Genomic DNA, 19,883 nt, shown 5'->3' on the forward strand with positions numbered 1-19,883 from the left:
GCCTTACGGTTGAGGGCGGAGCAGTTGCCGTACCAGGCGGTGATACAGCCCGCCAGGATGCTCTCGATTGTGCATCTGTAGAAGTTTGTGAGTGCTTTTGGTGACAAGCCGAATTTCTTCAGCCTCCTGAGGTTGAAGAGGCGCTGCTGCGCCTTCTTCACGATGCTGTCTGTGTGAGTGGACCAATTCAGTTTGTCTGTGATGTGTATGCCGAGGAACTTAAAACTTGCTACCCTCTCCACTACTGTTCCATCGATGTGGATAGGGGGGTGTTCCCTCTGCTGTTTCCTGAAGTCCACAATCATCTCCTTAGTTTTGTTGACGTTGAGTGTGAGGTTATTTTCCTGACACCACACTCCGAGGGCCGTCTCGTCGTTGTTGGTAATCAAGCCTACCACTGTTGTGTCGTCCGCAAACTTGATGATTGAGTTGGAGGCGTGCGTGGCCACGCAGTCGTGGGTGAACAGGGAGTACAGGAGAGGGCTCAGAACGCACCCTTGTGGGGGCCCAGTGTTGAGGATCAGCGGGGAGGAGATGTTGTTGCCTACCCTCACCACCTGGGGGCGGCCCGTCAGGAAGTCCAGTACCCAGTTGCACAGGGCGGGGTCGAGACCCAGGGTCTCGAGCTTGATGACGAGCTTGGAGGGTACTATGGTGTTGAATGCCGAGCTGTAGTCGATGAACAGCATTCTCACATAGGTATTCCTCTTGTCCAGATGGGTTAGGGCAGTGTGCAGTGTGGTTGAGATTGCATCGTCTGTGGACCTATTTGGGCGGTAAGCAAATTGGAGTGGGTCTAGGGTGTCAGGTAGGGTGGAGGTGATATGGTCCTTGACTAGTCTCTCAAAGCACTTCATGATGACGGAAGTGAGTGCTACGGGGCGGTAGTCGTTTAGCTCAGTTACCTTAGCATGTATTGTGTTAGAAATATTACAAAGCATGCATATCCATTTTTTTGTGTGTTTTGTTGGTATAAATTTAGCAGAAGAAGAAAAAAATAGGCTGGTCGTAAAAAATCTGAGTGGCTGGTAGATTTTAAAATCTACCTGCCACAGTGGCTGGTGGACCAAAACGTTAATTTAGGCCCTGCTCACAAAGTACGCAGGTAAGACACTGGGCTGGAGGATGTACATTTAGGGACACTGGACTGGAGGAGGTACATTTGGGGACACTGGACTGGAGGATGTACATTTAGGGACACTGGACTGGAGGATGTACATTTAGGGACACTGGACTGGAGGAGGTACATTTAGGGACACTGGACTGGAAGATGTACATTTAGGGTCACTGGACTGGAGGATGTACATTTAGGGACACTGGACTGGAGGATGTAAATTTAGGGACACTGGACTGGAGGAGGTAAATTTAGGGACACTGGACTGGAGGAGGTACATTTAGGGACACTGTTTCCTCTTCATTTCCTGTGTATAGTGATGCAGGAATAAATTCACTCGTCCTAAACAGACTTGAATAAAACAAATAGAGCATCTCTCTATGCTGTGACCATCAGTTGTTGCTTTATTGTTTCTCACAGGTTGGACTCCTCTTCACGAGGCAGTGTCCCACGGTCACTATGAGATCAGTAAGCACCTGATCCAGGCAGGAGCTCTGGTCAACTGTACTGGAGAAAATGGAACCACACCTCTACTTGATGCTGTAGTAGAGGGACACCTGCAGGTACATATATCATACTTCGGTCTTCTTCTTCTTGGCACTGATGCCCTAGGCTTGCTTGTGTGTTTGTGTTGCATACACAGTGGGAAGAAAAAGTATGTGAACCCTTTGGAATTACCTGGATTTCTGCATAAATTGGTCATCAAATTTGATCTCCTCATCTAAGTCACAATAGACAAACACAGTTTGCTTAAACTAATAACACACAATTATAATTATTCATGTCTTTATTGAACACACCGTGTAAACATTCACAGTGCAGGGTGGGAAAAGTATGTGAACCCTTGGATTTAATAACTGGTTGACCCTCCTTTGGCAGCAGCAACCTCAACCAAACGTTTTCTGTAGTTGCGGATCAGACCTGCACAACGGTCAGGAGGAATTTGGTCCATTCCTTTTTACAAAACTGTTTCTGTTCAGCAATATTATTGGGTTGTCTGGTGTTAACTGCTCTCTTGAGGTCATGCCACAGCATCTAAATCGGGTTGAGGTCAGGACTCTGACTGGGCGTATTTTCTTCTGTTGAAGCCATTCTGTTGTTGATTTACTTCTGTGTTTTGGGTCGTTGTCCTGTTGCATCACCCAAATTCTGTTGAGCTTCAATTGGTGGACAGATAGCCTAACATTCTCCTGTAAAATGTCTTGATAAACTTGGGAATTCATTTTTCCGTCGATGATAGCAAGCTGTCGAGGCCCTGAGGTGCTTCCTCCACCATACTTTACAGTTGGGATGAGGTTTTGATGTTGGTGTGCTGTGCTGTGCCTTTTTTTCTCCACACATAGTGTTGTGTGTTCCTTCCAAACAACTCAACTGTAGTTTTATCTGTCCACAGAATATTTTGCCAGAAGTGCTGTGGAACATCCAGGTGCACTTTTGCAAACTTCAGATGTGCAGCAATATTTTTTTGGGACAGCAGTGGCTTCTTCCGTGGTGTCCTCCCATGAGCACTATTTTTGTTTATTGTTTTACGTATTGTAGACTCATCAACCGAGATGTTAGCATGTTCCACAGATTTCTGTAAGTCTTCAGCTGACACTCTAGGATTCTTCTTATGTCATGTATTGTCATATTATGTCTTGTTCCTGTTCTTTCTCTTCACTCCGTCTCCCTCTGCTGGTCGTATTAGGTTACCTTCTCTTCCTCTCCTCCCCCCAGCTGTTCCTCATATTCTCTAACTACCTCGTTCACCCTTTTCCCACCTGTTCCCTTTTTCCCTCTGATTAGGTCTCTATTTCTCTCTCTGTTTCTGCTTCTTTCTTTGTCAGATTCTCGTTTGAGTTTCTCATGCCAGAACCAAACTATCGTCTCGTTTGCTTCACCCTTGTCCCGTCCTGTCGGAATCTGTCTGTTCTTCTGATGCTACGTGTGATCAGGTACCTCTGTCCGCTACGACCCGCGCCTACCCAGAGAGACCAGCAGTCTGTCGCCGCTAACCCAGCTATTCTCCTCTGCTGCTAAGAAGGGGACTCTACCCAGCTATTCTCCTCTCTGCTGCTACTCTACCCAGCTATTCTCCTCTGCTGCTAAGAAGGGGACTCTACCCAGCTATTCTCCTCTGCTGCTAAGAAGGGGACTCTAACCCAGCTATTCTCCTCTGCTGCTAAGAAGGGGACTCTAACCCAGCTATTCTCCTCTGCTGCTAAGAAGGGGACTCTAACCCAGCTATTCTCCTCTGCTGCTAAGAAGGGGACTCTAACCCAGCTATTCTCCTCTGCTGCTAAGAAGGGGACTCTAACCCAGCTATTCTCCTCTGCTGCTAAGACTCTAGGGGACTCTAACCCAGCTATTCTCCTCTGCTGCTAAGAAGGGGACTCTAGCTATTCTCCTCTGCTGCTAAGAAGGGACTCTAACCCAGCTATTCTCCTCTGCTGCTATTCTCCTCTGCTGCTAAGAAGGGGACTCTAACCCAGCTATTCTCCTCTGCTGCTAAGAAGGGGACTCTAACCCAGCTATTCTCCTCTGCTGCTAAGAAGGGGACTCTACCCAGCTATTCTCCTCAGCTGCTAAGAAGGGGACTCTACCCAGCTATTCTCCTCTGCTGCTAAGAAGGGGACTCTTTTGTAAATATCAGAAGGACTTTTTGTTTCATTTGTCGCCCTCTCTGCGGGTTGTCTATTTTGCCATTATCTGCATCTGAAGAGGATCTATGTCTTCCCTGTGTTTTTACATTAAAGGACTCTGTTTTTGTTAAACGGCTTTTGGGTCCTCACTCAAGTGCACAACATCTTATCCTCATTGAGCATTCTGCGCTGTGCTCTTGCAGTCATCTTTGCAGGACGGTCACTCCTAGGGAGAGTAGCAACAGTGCTGAACTTTCTCCATTTATAGACCGTGGACTGATGAACATCAAGGCTTTTAGACATCATGCAAGTCAACAATTCTTAATCTTAGGTCTTCTGAGATCTATTTTGTTTGAGGCATTGTTCACATCAGGCAATGCTTCTTGTGAATAGCAAACTCACATTTTGTGAGTGTTTTTTATAGGGCAAGGCAGCTTTAACCAACGTCTCCAATCTCGTCTCATTGAGCTGACTCCTGACTTCAATTAGCTTTTGGAGAAGTCATTAGCCTAGGGGGTTCACATACTTTTTTCCAACCTACACTGTGAATGTTTAAATGATGTATTCCATATAGACAAGAGAAATGCAATAATTTGTGTGTTATTAGTTTAAGCACACTATGTTTGTCTATTGTTGTGACTTAGATGAAGATCAGATAAAATTGTAGGACCAATTTATGCAGAAATAATCCAGGTAGTTCCAAAGGGTTCACATACTTTTTCTTACCACTGTAAGATAATATTTGTTTTGCTTTGTGTGTGTCCCAGATAGCAGAGTTGCTGTTGAAGCACGGGGCAGACCCTCTACTGAAGAACAATGACGGACAGACAGCCTATAGCAACACCACAGAACCCTCTCTGATTAAACTCATGGAGAAAAACATCCCCAATAACAAGAGAAAGGCACTAGCAGGTCTGGACCTTTCCATAACCAAGGGTGTCTCTGACTTTATCCCAAATGGCACCCTATTCCCTATATAGTGCACTACTTTAGACCAGAGCCCTATTCCCTATATAGTGCACTACTGTTGGACCAGGTCCCTATTCCCTATATAGTACACTACTTTTGACCAGGTCCCGAATTAAATAGGCCTACATGTTGTTCTCTCTGTGTGTCTCTTGTAGGAAGAAGCGTTGAGAGGTCAGGAGCAGGAGAACCCATGTAAGTTGGTGGTGGGGGGGAAGGTGTCTGAGGTTTTACATAACTAGAAAGTAAAATTGTCATAGGCACATTTCATATCACTTAGGCTATACACGTGGCTCAGTTGGTAGAGCTTGGCGCTTGAAATGCCAGGGTTGTAAGGTTCCATTCTTGCTGTGGCCACAACACAAAATGTGTATGCATGCTTAAGTTGCGTCAGCTAAATGGCCTATTTTTATATGTATTACACAACAAACCTGAAGTACATTGTTAAATGATTGATAAACATTTGTAGTGATTTATTTCACACTCCCAACACACACAACAAACTAAGTCAACACAATGTCATATACTGTAAGAGCCCTAGCCATTGTAAATACTCTAGGTCTAAATAGGTCTGGGACAGGACTCTTCAACCCTGTTCCTGGAGAGCTACCCTCCTGTAGGTTTTCTCTCCAACCCTGTTCCTGGAGAGCTACCCTCCTGTAGGTTTTCGCTCCAACCCTGTTCCTGGAGAGCTACCCTCCTGTTGGTTTTTGCTCCAACCCTGTTCCTGGAGATCTACCCTCCTGTAGGTTTTTGCTCCAATCCCAGTTATAACTAATCTGATTCAGTTTATTAATTCAAATAACATTTTATTTGTCACATGCGCTGAATACCGTGAAATGCTTACTTACAAGTCCTTAACTAACAATGCAGTTCAAGGAATAGAGCTAAGAAAATATTGACTAAATAAACTAAAGTAAAAAATTAAATACAAAGTAACACAATAAAATAACAATAACGAGGCTATATACAGGGGGTACCGGTACCGAGTCAATGTGTGGGGGTACAGGTTAGTCGAGATAATTTGTACATGTACTGTAGGTAGGGGTAAAGTGATAATAGATAATAAACAGTGAGTAGCATCAGTGTAAAAACAAATAGGGGAGGGATGTCGATGTAAATAGTCTAGGTGGCCATTTGATTAACTGTTCAGCAGTCTTATGGCTTGGGAGTAGAAGCTGTTAAGGAGCCTTTTGGATCTAGACTTGGCTCTCTGGTACCACTTGTCTTATGACTTGGGTGACTGGAGTCTTTGACAATTCTTTGGGCCTTTCTCTGACACCGCCTGGTATAGAGGTCCTGGATGGCAGGAAGCTTGGTCCCAGTAGCGTGCTGGGCCGTACGCACTACCCTCTGTTGCGCCTTATGGTCAGATGCTGGGTGGATGCCGTACCAGGCAGGGATGGAATGCAACCGGTCAGGATGCTCTCGATGGTGCAGCTGTAGAACTTTTTGAGGACCTGGGGACCCATACCAAATCTTCTCAGTCTCCTGAGGGGGAAAATATGTTGTTGTGCCCTCTTCACGACTGTCTTGGTGTGTTTGGACCATGATAGTTTGTTGGTGATGTGGACACCAAGGAACATGAAACTCTCGACCCGCTCAACTACAGCCCCGTCAATGTGAATTGGGGTGTTCGGCCCTCATTTTCTCGTAGTCCACAATCAGCTCCTTTGTCTTGCTCACGTTGAGGGAGAGGTTGTTGTACTGACACCACACTGCCAGGTCTCTGACCTCCCTATAGGCTGTCTCATCGTTGTCGGTTGATCAGGCCTACCACCATTGTGTCGTCAGTAAACTTAATGATGGTGTTGGAGTCGTGCTTGGCCATGCAGTTGTGGGTGAACAGGGCGTACAGGAGGGGACTATGCACCCACCCCTGAGGGGCCCCCGTGTTGAGGATCAGCCTGGCAGATGTGTTGTTGCCTACCCTTACCACCTGGGGGCAGCCCGTCAGAGTCCTTAGCTTAGTGATGAGCTTTGTGGGCACTATGGTGTTGTAGTCAATGAACAGCATTCTCACATAGGTGTTCCTTTTGTCAAGGTGAGAAAGGGCACTGTGGAGGGCGATTGAGATTGCGTCATCTGTGGATCTCTTAGGGCGGTATTTGAATTGGTTCTAGGGTTTCCGGGATGATGGTGTTGATGTGAGTCATGAACAGCCTTTCAAAGCACTTCATGGCTACCGACGTGAGTGCTATGGGGTGGTAGTCGTTTAAGCAGGTTAGCTTCATTTTCTTGGGCACAGGGACTATGGTGGTCTTCTTGAAACGTGGGTATTACAGACACGGTCCGGGAGAGTTTGAAAATGTCAGTGAAGACACTTGTCAGTTGGTCAGCGCATGCTCTGAGTACACGTCCTGGTAATCTGTCTGGCCCCGCAGCCTTGAGAATGTTGACCTGTTTAAAGGACTGGCTCACATCGGCTACGGAGAGCGTGATCACATAGTCGTCCAGAACAGCTGGTGCTCTCATGCATGCTTCAGTGTTGCTTGCCTCGAAGCGAGCATAAAAGGCATTTCGCTCGTTTGGTAGGCTTGCGTCACTGGGCACGTCGCGACTGGGTTTCCCTTTGTAGTCCGTAATAGTTTGCAAGCCCTGCCACATTCAACGAGCGTCAGAGCGGTGTAGTAAGATTCAATCTTAGTCCTGTTTTGACGCTTTGCCTGTTTGATTGTTCGTCTGAGGGCATAGCGGGATTTCTTATTTGCGTCCGGATTAATGTCCTGTTCCTTGAAAGCTGCAGCTCTCGCCTTTAGATTGGTGCGGATGTTGCCTGTAATCCAAGGGATCTGGTTGAGATATGTACGAATGGTCACTGTGGGGACGATTTTGTCGATGCACTTATTGATGAAGCCGATGACTGAGATGGTATACTCCTCAATGCCATTGGATGAATCCCGGAACATATTCCAGTCTGTGCTAGCAAAACAGTCCTGTAGTGTAGCATCCACGTCATCTGACAACTTACATATTGAGCGAGTCACTGGTACTTCCTGCTTTCGTTTTTGCTTGTAAGCAGGAATCAGGAGGATAGAATTATGGTCAGATTTGCAAAATGGAGGGCGAGGGAAAGCTTTGTATGCGTCTCTGTGTGTGGAGTAAAGGTGGTCTTGAGTTTTTTATTTTTTTGGTTGCACATGTGACATGATGGTGGAAATGAGGTAAAACGGATTTACGTTTGCCTGCATTAAAGTCCACGGTCTTCGTGCCAGCATCGGTTTGTGGTTGTAAATAGACGTCAACGAAGAATATAGATGAAAACTCCCTTGGTAAATAGTGTGGTCTACAGCTTATCATGGGATACTCTACCTCGGGCGATCTATACCTTGAGACTTCCTTGATATTAGACATCGCGCACCAGCTGTTATTGACTAATAGACACACACCCCCGCCCCTCTTCTTACCAGACGTAACTGTTCAGTCCTGCTGATGCACGGAAACCCAGCCAACTGTATATTATCCGTGTCGTCGTTCAGCCACGACTCAGTGAAATATAAGATATTACAGTTTTTAATTTCACGTTGGTAGTATAGTCTCGAACGGAGCTCATCCAGTTTATTCTCCAGTGATTGCACGTTGGCCAATAGAACGAATGATAGAGGCGCGTTACCCACTCGTCAATGAATTCTCACAAAGCACCCCAATCTCTTCCCCCTGTATTTCCGTCTTTCCTTCACGTGAATGACAGGGATTTGGGCCTGGTCTCGGAGAAGCAGTATATCCTTCGCGTCAGATTCATTAAATAAAAAATCTTTGTCCAGTTCGAGGTTAGTAATCGCTGTTCTGATATCCAGAAGCTCTTTTCGGTCATAAGAGACGGTGGCAGAAACATTATGCACAAAATAAGTTACAAACAATATGAAAAAACACACAAAAAAGCACAGTTGGTTATGTGCCCGTAAAATATCAGCCATCCCCACTGGCGCTATTATATCAACCAGCTAATTACTAGAATCAGGTGTGCTAGATTAGGGTTTGAGTAAAAACCTACAGGACGGTAGCTCTCTAGGAACAGGGTTGGGAAGCCCTTGTCTGTGGTATATTAGCCTAATATCAGTTGTCTGTAAAGGAGACCGTTGAGGTCCGTGTCCGAGGGCACTGTGTCCAGGAACATCCCTGGGGGTCCCAGAGCGGGCGGACCGTCACCCCTCTGAATATCCTCCACCGGAAGAACTGTTACGGGGAGACTCTACTCCACATTGCAGCCATTCAGGGAGACACCCAGGGGGTCAGAGACATGCTGTCACAGGGGCTCGACGTCAACATGCCCGATAATGCAGGTAAGACATATAGCAGCCATTTATACTGAACAAAAATATAAATGCAACTTGCAACAATTTCAACAATTTTACTGTGTTACAGTTCATAAATAAATTCATTAGGCCCTAATCTATGGATTTCACGTGATTGGGCATGGGAGGGCATAGGCCCACCCACTTGGGAGCCAGGTCCAGCCAATCAGAATATGTTTTTCCCCCATTTATATACAGTGGGGCAAAAAAGTATTTAGTCAGCCACCAATTGTGCAAGTTCTCCCACTTAACAAGATGAGAGAGGCCTGTAATTTTTTATCATATGTAAACTTCAACTATGACAGACACAATGAGAAAAAAAATCCAGAAAATCATATTGTAGGATTTTTAATGAATTAATTTGCAAATTATGGTGGAAAATAAGTATTTGGTCACCTACAAACAAGCAAGATTTCTGGCTCTCACAGACCTGTAATTTCTTCTTTAAGTGGCTCCTCTGTCCTCCACTCGTTACCTGTATTAATGGCACCTGTTTGAACTTGTTATCAGTATAAAAGACACCTGTCCACAACCTCAAACAGTCACACTCCAAACTCCACTATGGCCAAGATGAAAGAGTTGTCAAAGGACACCAGAAACGAAATTGTAGACCTGCACCAGGCTGGGAAGACTGAATCTGCAATAGGTAAGCAGCTTGGTTTGAAGAAATCAACTGTGGGAGCAATTATTAGGACATGAGAGACATACAAGACCACTGATAATCTCCCTCGATCTGGGGCTCCATGCAAGATTTCACCCCGTGGGGTCAAAATGATCACGAAAACGGTGAGCAAAAATCCCAGAACCACACGATGGGACCTAGTGAATGACCTGCAGAGAGCTGGGACCAAAGTAACAAAGCCTACCATCAGTAACACACTACGCCGCCAGTGACTCAAATCCTGCAGTGCCAGACGTGTCCCCCTGCTTAAGCCAGTACATGTCCAGGCCCGTCTGAAGTTTGCTAGAGAGCATTTGGATGATCCAGAAGAACATTGGGAGAATGTCATATGGTCAGATGAAACGGAAATAGAACCTTTTGGTAAAAACTCAACTCGTCGTGTTTGGAGGACAAAGAATGCTGAGTTGCATCCAAAGAACACCATACCTACTGTGAAGCATGGGGGTGGAAACATCATGCTTTGGGGCTGTTTTTCTGCAAAGGGACCAGGACGACTGATCCGTGTAAAGGAAAGAATGAATGGGGCCATGTATCGTGAGATTTTGAGTGAAAACCTCCTTCCATCAGCAAGGGCATTGAAGATGAAACGTGGCTGGGTCTTTCAGCATGACAATGATCCCAAACACACCGCCCGGGCAACGAAGGAGTGGCTTCGTAAGAAGCATTTCAAGGTCCTGGAGTGGCCTGGCCAGTCTCCAGATCTCAACCCCATAGAAAATCTTTGGAAGGAGTTGAAAGTCCGTGTTGCCCAGCAACAGCCCCAAAATATCAGTGCTCTAGAGGAGATCTGCATGGAGGAATGGGCCAAAATACCAGCAACAGTGTGTGAAAACCTTGTGAAGACTTACTGAAAACGTTTGACCTCTGTCATTGCCAACAAAGGGTATATAACAAAGTATTGAGATAAACTTTTGTTATTGACCAAATACTTATTTTCCACCATAATTTGCAAATAAATTCATTAAAAATCCTACAATGTGATTTTCTGGATTTTTTTTCTCATTTTGTCTTGTCATAGTTGAAGTGTACCTATGATGAAAATTACAGGCCTCTCTCATCTTTCTAAGTGGGAGAACTTGCACAATTGGTGGCTGACTAAATACTTTTTTGCCCCACTGTACATATAGGGGCGGCAGGTAGCCTAGTGGTTAGAGCATTGGACTAGTAACCGAAAGGTTGTAAGTTCGAATCCCGAGCAGACATTCTGACAAGGTACAAATCTGTTGTTCTGCCCCTGAACAAGAATTTGTTCTTAACTGATTTGCCTAGTTAAATAACCTTTATATATATATACGTTTCATCAGCTGTCCGAGGGGCTGGTCTCAGATAATCCCGCAGGTGAAAAAGCCAGATGTGGAGGTCCTGGGCTGGGTTGTTAAATGTGGTCTACGGTTGTGAGGCCATTTGAATGTACTGCCAAATTCTCTAAAACGACATTGGAGGCAGCTTATGTTAGAGAAATTAACATTCAATTCTAAGGCAACAGCTCTGGTGGACATTCCTGTAGTCAGCATGCCTTTGTGGAATTGTTTTGTGTGAAAAAACTGCACATTTTAGAGTTGCCTTTTATTGTCCTGTGTAATGACCATGCTGTTTAATCAGCTTCTTGATATGCCACACCTGTCCGGATCATCTTGGCAAAGGAGAAATGCTAAGTAACAGGGATGTAAACACATTTCTGCGCAAAATATGAGAGAAATAATATTTTAATGAATGTGGAACATTTCTGGAATCTTGTATTTCTGCTCATGAAGCATGGGACCAACATTTTACATGTTGCATTTATATTTTTGTTCATTATAGATACTCACACATAGCACTTCAATAATATTCCAACTAGTACAGTAATTTTACACTGCTAAGACTTAATAATATTGTACATTTATGGCGTGTTAACAGTTATGAAAATATATATATATATTTTACTTCCTGCTTTGCTCCTAGAGTACACTTGCAACAGGTCAACATTCTGCCAGTCCACCCACTATGCTAACATTGACTTAAATGGGCACTCCTTTTCTATTCAGTATTTCTCTATGTGTACAGTATTAGTGACTCATAATGGAAGGCTCAATCAACAAGTGACCAGGTTTTCCCACGTGAAAAAATAATACAGTTTACTATAGAGTACTACAGAACTTCTATAGGAAATGGTAGTATCCCTCATGTGTAGTACTTACTGTAGATTGTTGTAGAATACCATAGAATACTATAGTATTATCTGCAACACTAGTAAATAGTACAGTAATTTCAGCAGAAACACTGCATTCCACCAAAACCCTACACTTTTTTAACTATAGTAAATACTAAACTATTTCATTTGCTTATACCCTGCCCATTCCCCTCCCTCATATTGCAATTTGTGCCACCCATAACTGGTAAACCTACATGCCAAGTATAGACCATATTGTGTTCCCTACAGGTTATAGAAAAGAGCAGAAGCTCTGAACTATCAGACCGACCTACCTACCATGAAACATTTGCTCTTTTAGTATTTCTGCCTGCCTCCCTGTTATGGAATATATTGTGTTCCCTAAAGGTTATAGAAAAGAGCAGACGCTCTGAACTATCAGACCCCAGCCCTGCCTACCTACCTACCCTACCGTTCAAAAGTTTGGGGTCACTTAGAAACGTCCTTGTTTTCTATGAAAACATACATGAAATGAGTTGCAAAATTAATAGAAAATATAGTCACGATGTTGACAAGGTTCTAAATCATGAGTTTTAATTTAAATAATAATTGTGTCCTTCAAACTGCTTTTGTCAAAGAATCCTCCATTTGCCTCAATTACAGCCTTGCAGACCTTTGACATAGTTGTCAATTTGTTGAGGTAATCTGAAGAGATTTCACCCCATGCTTTCTGAAGCACCTCCCACAAGTTGAATTGGCTTGATGGTCACTTCTTACGTGCCATACGGTCAGGCTGCTCCCACAACAGCTCAAAAGGGTTGAGATCCAGTGACTGCTGGCCACTCCATTATAGACAGAATACCAGCTGACTGCTTCTTCCCTAAATAGTTATTGCATAGTTTGGAGCTGTGCTTTGGGTCATTGTCCTGTTGTAGGAGGGAATTGGCTCCAATTAAGCGCCGTCCACAGGGTTTGTCATGGCGTTACAAAATGGAGTGATAGTCTTCCTTCTTCAAGATCCCTTTTACCCTGCACAAATCTCCCACTTCACCACCACCATAGCACCAGCAGAAGATCACATTGCCTCCACCATGCTTGACAGATGGCGTCAAGCACTCCTCCAGCATCTTTTCATTTTTTCTGCAGCTCACAAATGTTCTTTGTGATCCGAACACCTCTAACTTAGATTAGTCTGTCCATAACACTTTTTTCCAATCTTCCTCTGTCCAGTGTCTGTGTTATTTTGCACATCTTAATCTTTTATTTTTATTGGCCAGTCTGAGATATGTCTTTTTCTTTGCAACTCTGCCTAGAAGACCAGCATCCCGGAGTCGCCTCTTCACTGTTGACGTTGAGACTGGTGTTCTGTGGGTACTATTTAATGAAGCTGCCAGTTGAGGACTTGTGAGGCATCTGTTTCTCAAACTAGACACTCTAATGTACTTCTCCTCTTGCTCAGTTGTGCACCGGGGCCTCCCACTCCTCTTTCTATTCTGGTTAGAGCCAGTTTGCGCTGTTCTGTGAAGGGAGTAGTACACAGTGTTGTACGAGATCTTCAATTTCTTGGCAATTTCTTGCATGGAATAGCCTTCATTTCTCAGAACAAGAACAGGCTGACAAGTTTCAGAGGAAAATACTTGGTTTCTGGCCATTTTGAGCCTGTAATCGAACCCACAAATGCTGATGCTCCAGATACTCAACTAGTCTAAAGAAGGCCAGTTTTATTGCTTCTTTAATCAGAATAACAGTTTTCAGCTGTGCTAACATAATTGCAAAAGGATTTGCTAATGTTCAATTAGCCTTTTAAAATGATAAACTTGGATTAGCTAACACAACGTGCCATTGGAACACAGGAGTGATGGTTGCTGATTAATGGGCTTCTGTGCGCCTATGTAGATATTCCATTTAAAAAATCAGCTGTTTAGTGTACTACAGTCCTCAAAAACACTACAGTAAAAACTACAGTCCTCAAAAACACTACAGTAAATACTACAGTCCTCAAAAACACTACAGTAAATACTACAGTCCTCAAAAACACTACATTAAATACTACAGGATACATCAATCCGAAAAAAACGAGATTAATTACTATAGTGTGTACTACAGTTTTGTATACTACAGTAATATATACTACAGTATTGTAAGGTACTGGGTGTCGTGAGTGTGACGTCAGGCGCAGGAAAACAGAGAGTTCAATATCGTGCTCTTTTAATGCACACACGGTGAACCACGGCCACCCCACTAAACACTGGGTGCTCAAAACAAAATGCCATAGACACGGGGAACGAAAACAGTCCAGCACTATACACGGACATACACCAACACATTCGTCTGTATCAAACACCAGGGTTACAATAATCAATAAAGCCCAACTAATTACAACAAACTCAAAACAGGTGTAATCAATAAACACATAAGGAGGGGGAGAAAAGAATCAGTGGCAGCTAGTAGGACGACGACCACCGAGCGCCACCCGAACGGGAAGGGGAGCCACCTTCGGTCGGAGTCGTGACAAGTATACTATGGAAAATACTACAGTATTCACTGTAATGTTCTTGCGGAATACTACAGTAAAGTCCGCAAAAACACTACAGGGAATACTATAGTATTTATACCATAGTATACTATAGTATTTAAAAAATAAATGTTTGTCTGTCATCTCATGCAGGTTGGACTCCTCTTCACGAGGCAGTGTTCCACGGTCACTATGAGATCAGTAAGCACCTGATCCAGGCAGGAGCTCTGGTCAACTGTACTGGAGAAAATGGAACCACAGCTCTACTTGATGCTGTAGTAGATGGACACCTGCAGGTACATATATGTCTGTGTGTGTGTCACTATAAACCACGTCCACCTACATCCAAATAAAGTACAGAATCACTAATGGCCTTTAGCACCCAGACTAGTTTCAGTGTGTATCCATGTTTGTGTGAAAGAGAAAGACTGAGAAATTGTGTGCGTGCGTGAGACAATTTGTGTTTGTGTGCTCTAGAGCTGGCCAATACTGACAAAAATCCATTTCGCAATAAATTGACTGAATTATTATGATTATTATTATCACGATTTTATCACGATAAAATTAATTAAATGATAAGATTCATAAAACTACTATTACTGCTTTGAATGTTGTACCTATCAATTGTCCTATTAACAATCACCTATATTAGCAAACTTATTTCATTTCAAACTTCACGTTTCTCTATTAGGACCCTAGTCATAGGTTGCACCTCCGGCACTCGGTCTCGTCATGTCATTGTTATGAACGTTCTCAAGCCTCCCTCTACCAGCCGCACAATAGTGATGCCCTGAAGTCGTGATAAGCCCAGTCATTCTGGACGGAGGCTAACAATTGTTTAGTATAAATTACACTAATAGTGCTTGTCAATACTATGACATTACTAACATAGTCAAATATTTAGTAGGAAACAACTTTGCCAGCAGATCACCGACCATTTCGAATCCCACCGTACCTTCTCCACTAATATAATTTACAGCCAATCTGTAAACAGCCCACCCAACTACCTCATCCCCATATTATTACTTGCTATTTTGCACCCCAGTATCTCTACTTGCACATCATCATCTGCACATCTATCACTCCAGTGTTAATGCTAAATTGTAATTATTTCGACCTCTATGGCCTATTTATTGCCTTACCTCCCTCCTCTTCTACATTTGCACACACTGTACATAGATTGTTCTATTGTGTTTATTGACTGTATGTTTGTTTATGTGTAACTCTTTGTTGCTTTTGTCCAACTGCTTTGCTTTATCTTGGCCAGGTCGCAGTTGTAAATGAGAACTTGTTCTCAACTGGCCTACCTGGTTAAATAAATAGAAAAATATATTATCATGTCGTCAAATTTACTTTAGACAGATGCCAATGTTGTCATTAGCTAGCAAAGTTAGTAAAAAAAAATGCTAGCAATGCTAACTTTAGTTAGCTAAAATCTGTTGTACTCCCCTCAACCTTAGCTAACTAGCTAACGTTACGAAACATGCAACCCATGAATTGGTTATTTATTGTAATGAACGGTATCAGCAAAATGTCCACGATAAGTGGTCAGTTTGGTCGGTGTCAAAAAAATGTGGTTTATCGGCCCAGCTCTGTGTTTGCACGTGTGAGTGTTACCTCTGTAAATGCATACTAGGTCAGCTGTGGTTTGCTTTGTGTATCACAGATAGCAGAGTTGCTGTTGAAGCACGGGGCAGACCCTCTACTGAAGACAAACAACGGACAGACAGCCTTTAGCAACACCACAGAACCCTCTCTGATTAAACTCTTGGAGAAAAACATCCCCAAGAACAAGAGAAAGGCACTAGCAGGTCTGGACCTGTCCATAAACAAAGACATGTTATTCTGTTGTTTCTTTGGTTTAGGTTTCTACCAAATGTTTTGCTGTTGTCTATATTATTTCATGGTAAAGTTATATTGTTCTAGGCTTGGGTGAGTTTCCTAAAAGCTTTGTAACAATGTCATTTTTGGTCCAGTGACAAGGTGATCTTAGTCCTACAAAGCTTCCAGGAAACTCTCACCTGTCTCGTTCTGTTCTGTTTATCCTAGCACCAACAAAACGACCTGCAGACTCGTCCCAACTCAGCCCGTCCCAAAGTGGAACAGGGAGAAAGCTCAGGAGGTTACCAGTTCAGGCAGATCAGACCAGCACTGACCAGGAGAGATACCAGCAGAGACGCACAACAACCAGGTCTGAAACCAGCAACACTGACCAGCAGAGAGACACACCAACCAGGTCTGAAACCAGCAACACTGACCAGCAGAGACGGACAACAACCAGGTCTGAAACCAGCAACACTGACCAGCAGAGACGCACAACTACCAGGTCTGAAACCAGCAACACTGACCAGCAGAGAGACACAACAACCAGGTCTGAAACCAGCAACACTGACCAGCAGAGACGCACAACTACCAGGTCTGAAACCAGCAACACTGAACAGCAGAGAGACACAACAACCAGGTCTGATACCAGCAACACTGACCAGCAGAGAAGGACAACAACCAGATCTGAAACTAGCAACACTGACCAGCAGAGACGCACAACAACCAGGTCTGAAACCAGCAACACTGCCCAGCAGAGACGCACAACAACCAGGTCTGAAACCAGCAACACTGAACAGCAGAGAGACACAACAACCAGGTCTGATACCAGCAACACTGACCAGCAGAGAAGGACAACAACCAGGTCTGAAACTAGCAACACTGACCAGCAGAGACGCACAACAACCAGGTCTGAAACCAGCAACACTGACCAGCAGAGACGCACAACAACCAGGTCTGAAACCAGCAACACTGACCAGCAGAGACGCACAACAACCAGGTCTGAAACCAGCAACACTGACCAGCAGAGAGACACAACAACCAGGTCTGAAACCAGCAACACTGACCAGCAGAGAGACATAACAACCAGGTCTGAAACCAGCAACACTGAACAGCAGAGAGACACAACAACCAGGTCTGAAACCAGCAACACTGACCAGCAGAGACGCACAACAACCAGGTCTGAAACCAGCAACACTGACCAGCAGAGAGACACACCAACCAGGTCTGAAACCAGCAACACTGACCAGCAGAGAAGGACAACAACCAGGTCTGAAACTAGCAACACTGACCAGCAGAGAAGGACAACAACCAGGTCTGAAACTAGCAACACTGACCAGCAGAGACACACAACAACCAGGTCTGAAACCAGCAACACTGACCAGCAGAGACGGACAACAACCAGGTCTGAAACCAGCAACACTGACCAGCAGAGAGACATAACAACCAGGTCTGAAACCAGCAACACTGACCAGCAGAGAGACATAACAACCAGGTCTGAAACCAGCAACACTGAACAGCAGAGAGACACACCAACCAGGTCTGAAACCAGCAACACTGAACAGCAGAGAGACACACCAACCAGGTCTGAAACCAGCAACACTGACCAGCAGAGACGGACAACAACCAGGTCTGAAACCAGCAACACTGACCAGCAGAGACGCCCACCAACCAGGTCTGAAACCTGCAACACCGAACAGCAGAGAGACACAACAACCAGGTCTGATACCAGCAACACTGACCAGCAGAGAGACACACCAACCAGGTCTGAAACCAGCAACACTGACCAGCAGAGAGACACAACAACCAGGTCTGAAACCAGCAACACTGACCAGCAGAGACGCACAACAACCAGGTCTGAAACCAGCAACACTGACCAGCAGAGAGACACACCAACCAGGTCTGAAACCAGCAACACTGACCAGCAGAGACGGACAACAACCAGGTCTGAAACCAGCAACACTGACCAGCAGAGACGCCCACCAACCAGGTCTGAAACCTGCAACACCGAACAGCAGAGAGACACAACAACCAGGTCTGAAACCAGCAACACTGACCAGCAGAGAGACACAACAACCAGGTCTGAAACCAGCAACACTGACCAGCAGAGACGCACACCAACCAGGTCTGAAACCTGCAACACCGAACAGCAGAGAGACACAACAACCAGGTCTGAAACCAGCAACACTGACCAGCAGAGACGGACAACAACCAGGTCTGAAACCAGCAACACTGACCAGCAGAGACGGACAACAACCAGGTCTGAAACCAGCAACACTGACCAGCAGAGAGACACAACAACCTCTACTAAAGGTATTTGAACCAGGTGTCTGCGTGTCTCTGTGAAAACTGTCATGTCTATGTATGGGCTGTAGGGCTGTAGTAGTGGTGTAGGGCTGTAGTGATGTAGGGCTGTAGTGCTATAGTAGTGATGTAGGGCTGTAGTGATGTAGTGCTGTAGGGCTATAGTGATGTAGGGCTGTAGTGTTGTTGGGCTGTAGTTCTGCTGTAGTGATGTAGGGCTGTAGTGCTGCTGTAGTGATGTAGTGTTGTTGGGCTGTAGTTCTGCTGTAGTGATGTAGGGCTGCTCTAGTTATGTAGGGCTGTAGTGTTGTTGGGCTGTAGTTCTGCTGTAGTGATGTAGGGCTGCTCTAGTTATGTAGGGCTGTAGTGTTGTTGGGCTGTAGTTCTGCTGTAGTGATGTAGGGCAGTAGTGATGTAGGGCTATAGTGTTGTTGAGCTGTAGTTCTGCTGTAGTGATGTAGGGCTGTAGTGCTGCTGTAGGGCTGTAGTGCTGCTGTAAGGCTGTAGTTCTGCTGTAGTGATGTAGGGCTGTAGTGCTGCTGTAGGGCTGTAGTGATGTAGGGCTGTAGTGCTGCTGTAGGGCTGTAGTGATGTAGGGCTGTAGTTCTGCTGTAGTAATGTAGGGCTGTAGTTCTGCTGTAGTGATGTAGGGCTGTAGTGATGTAGGGCTGTAGTGCTGCTGTAGTGATGTAGTTCTGCTGTAGTGATGTAGGGCTGTAGTGCTGCTGTAGTGATGTAGTTCTGCTGTAGTGATGTAGGGCTGTAGTGATGTAGGGCTGCTGTAGTGATGTAGTTCTGCTGTAGTGATGTAGGGCTGTAGTGATGTAGGGCTGTAGTGATGTAGGGCTGTAGTGCTGCTGTAGTGATGTAGTTCTGCTGTAGTGATGTAGGGCTGTAGTGATGTAGTTCTGCTGTAGTGATGTAGAGCTGTAGTGCTGCTGTAGTGATGTAGTTCTGCTGTAGTGATGTAGTTCTGCTGTAGTGCTGCTGTAGTGATGTAGGGCTGTAGTTCTGCTGTAGTGATGTAGGGCTGTAGTGATGTAGGGCTGTAGTGCTGCTGTAGTGATGTAGGGCTGTAGTTCTGCTGTAGTGATGTAGGGCTGTAGTGATGTAGGGCTGTAGTGCTGCTGTAGTGATGTAGTTCTGCTGTAGTGATGTAGGGCTGTAGTGATGTAGGGCTGTAGTGATGTAGGGCTGTAGTGCTGCTGTAGTGATGTAGTTCTGCTGTAGTGATGTAGGGCTGTAGTGATGTAGTTCTGCTGTAGTGATGTAGAGCTGTAGTGCTGCTGTAGTGATGTAGTTCTGCTGTAGTGATGTAGAGCTGTAGTGCTGCTGTAGTGATGTAGTTCTGCTGTAGTGATGTAGAGCTGTAGTGCTGCTGTAGTGATGTAGTTCTGCTGTAGTGATGTAGTTCTGCTGTAGTGATGTAGAGCT

The 19,883-nt window shown here is 44.8% G+C and overlaps 1 protein-coding gene across 1 annotated transcript; it reads left to right on the plus strand.

The window, feature by feature from the left end:
• Positions 1–858: 858 nt before the first annotated feature.
• LOC135574813 (ankyrin repeat domain-containing protein 31-like) lies at positions 859–18,466 on the plus strand. The gene is made up of 8 exons (XM_065027013.1): positions 859–871; positions 1,535–1,677; positions 4,503–4,637; positions 4,860–4,896; positions 8,799–8,984; positions 14,478–14,620; positions 15,991–16,135; positions 16,374–18,466. The coding sequence occupies exons 1-8, from the start codon at positions 859–861 to the stop codon at positions 18,464–18,466; spliced, it is 2,895 nt and encodes a 964-aa protein (XP_064883085.1).
• The last annotated feature ends 1,417 nt before the right edge of the window (positions 18,467–19,883 follow it).

The sequence above is a fragment of the Oncorhynchus nerka genome, linkage group LG13 (assembly GCF_034236695.1).
Source record: "Oncorhynchus nerka isolate Pitt River linkage group LG13, Oner_Uvic_2.0, whole genome shotgun sequence".
NCBI lineage: Eukaryota > Metazoa > Chordata > Actinopteri > Salmoniformes > Salmonidae > Oncorhynchus > Oncorhynchus nerka.

Bases quoted from the DNA above. Each gene is read 5' to 3' on its own strand.
- LOC135574813 (XM_065027013.1), top strand. The intron at 8,985-14,477 runs GTAAGACATATA...CATCTCATGCAG, and splicing joins CAACATGCCCGATAATGCAG to GTTGGACTCCTCTTCACGAG. The intron at 16,136-16,373 runs GTCTGGACCTGT...TGTTTATCCTAG, and splicing joins CAAGAGAAAGGCACTAGCAG to CACCAACAAAACGACCTGCA.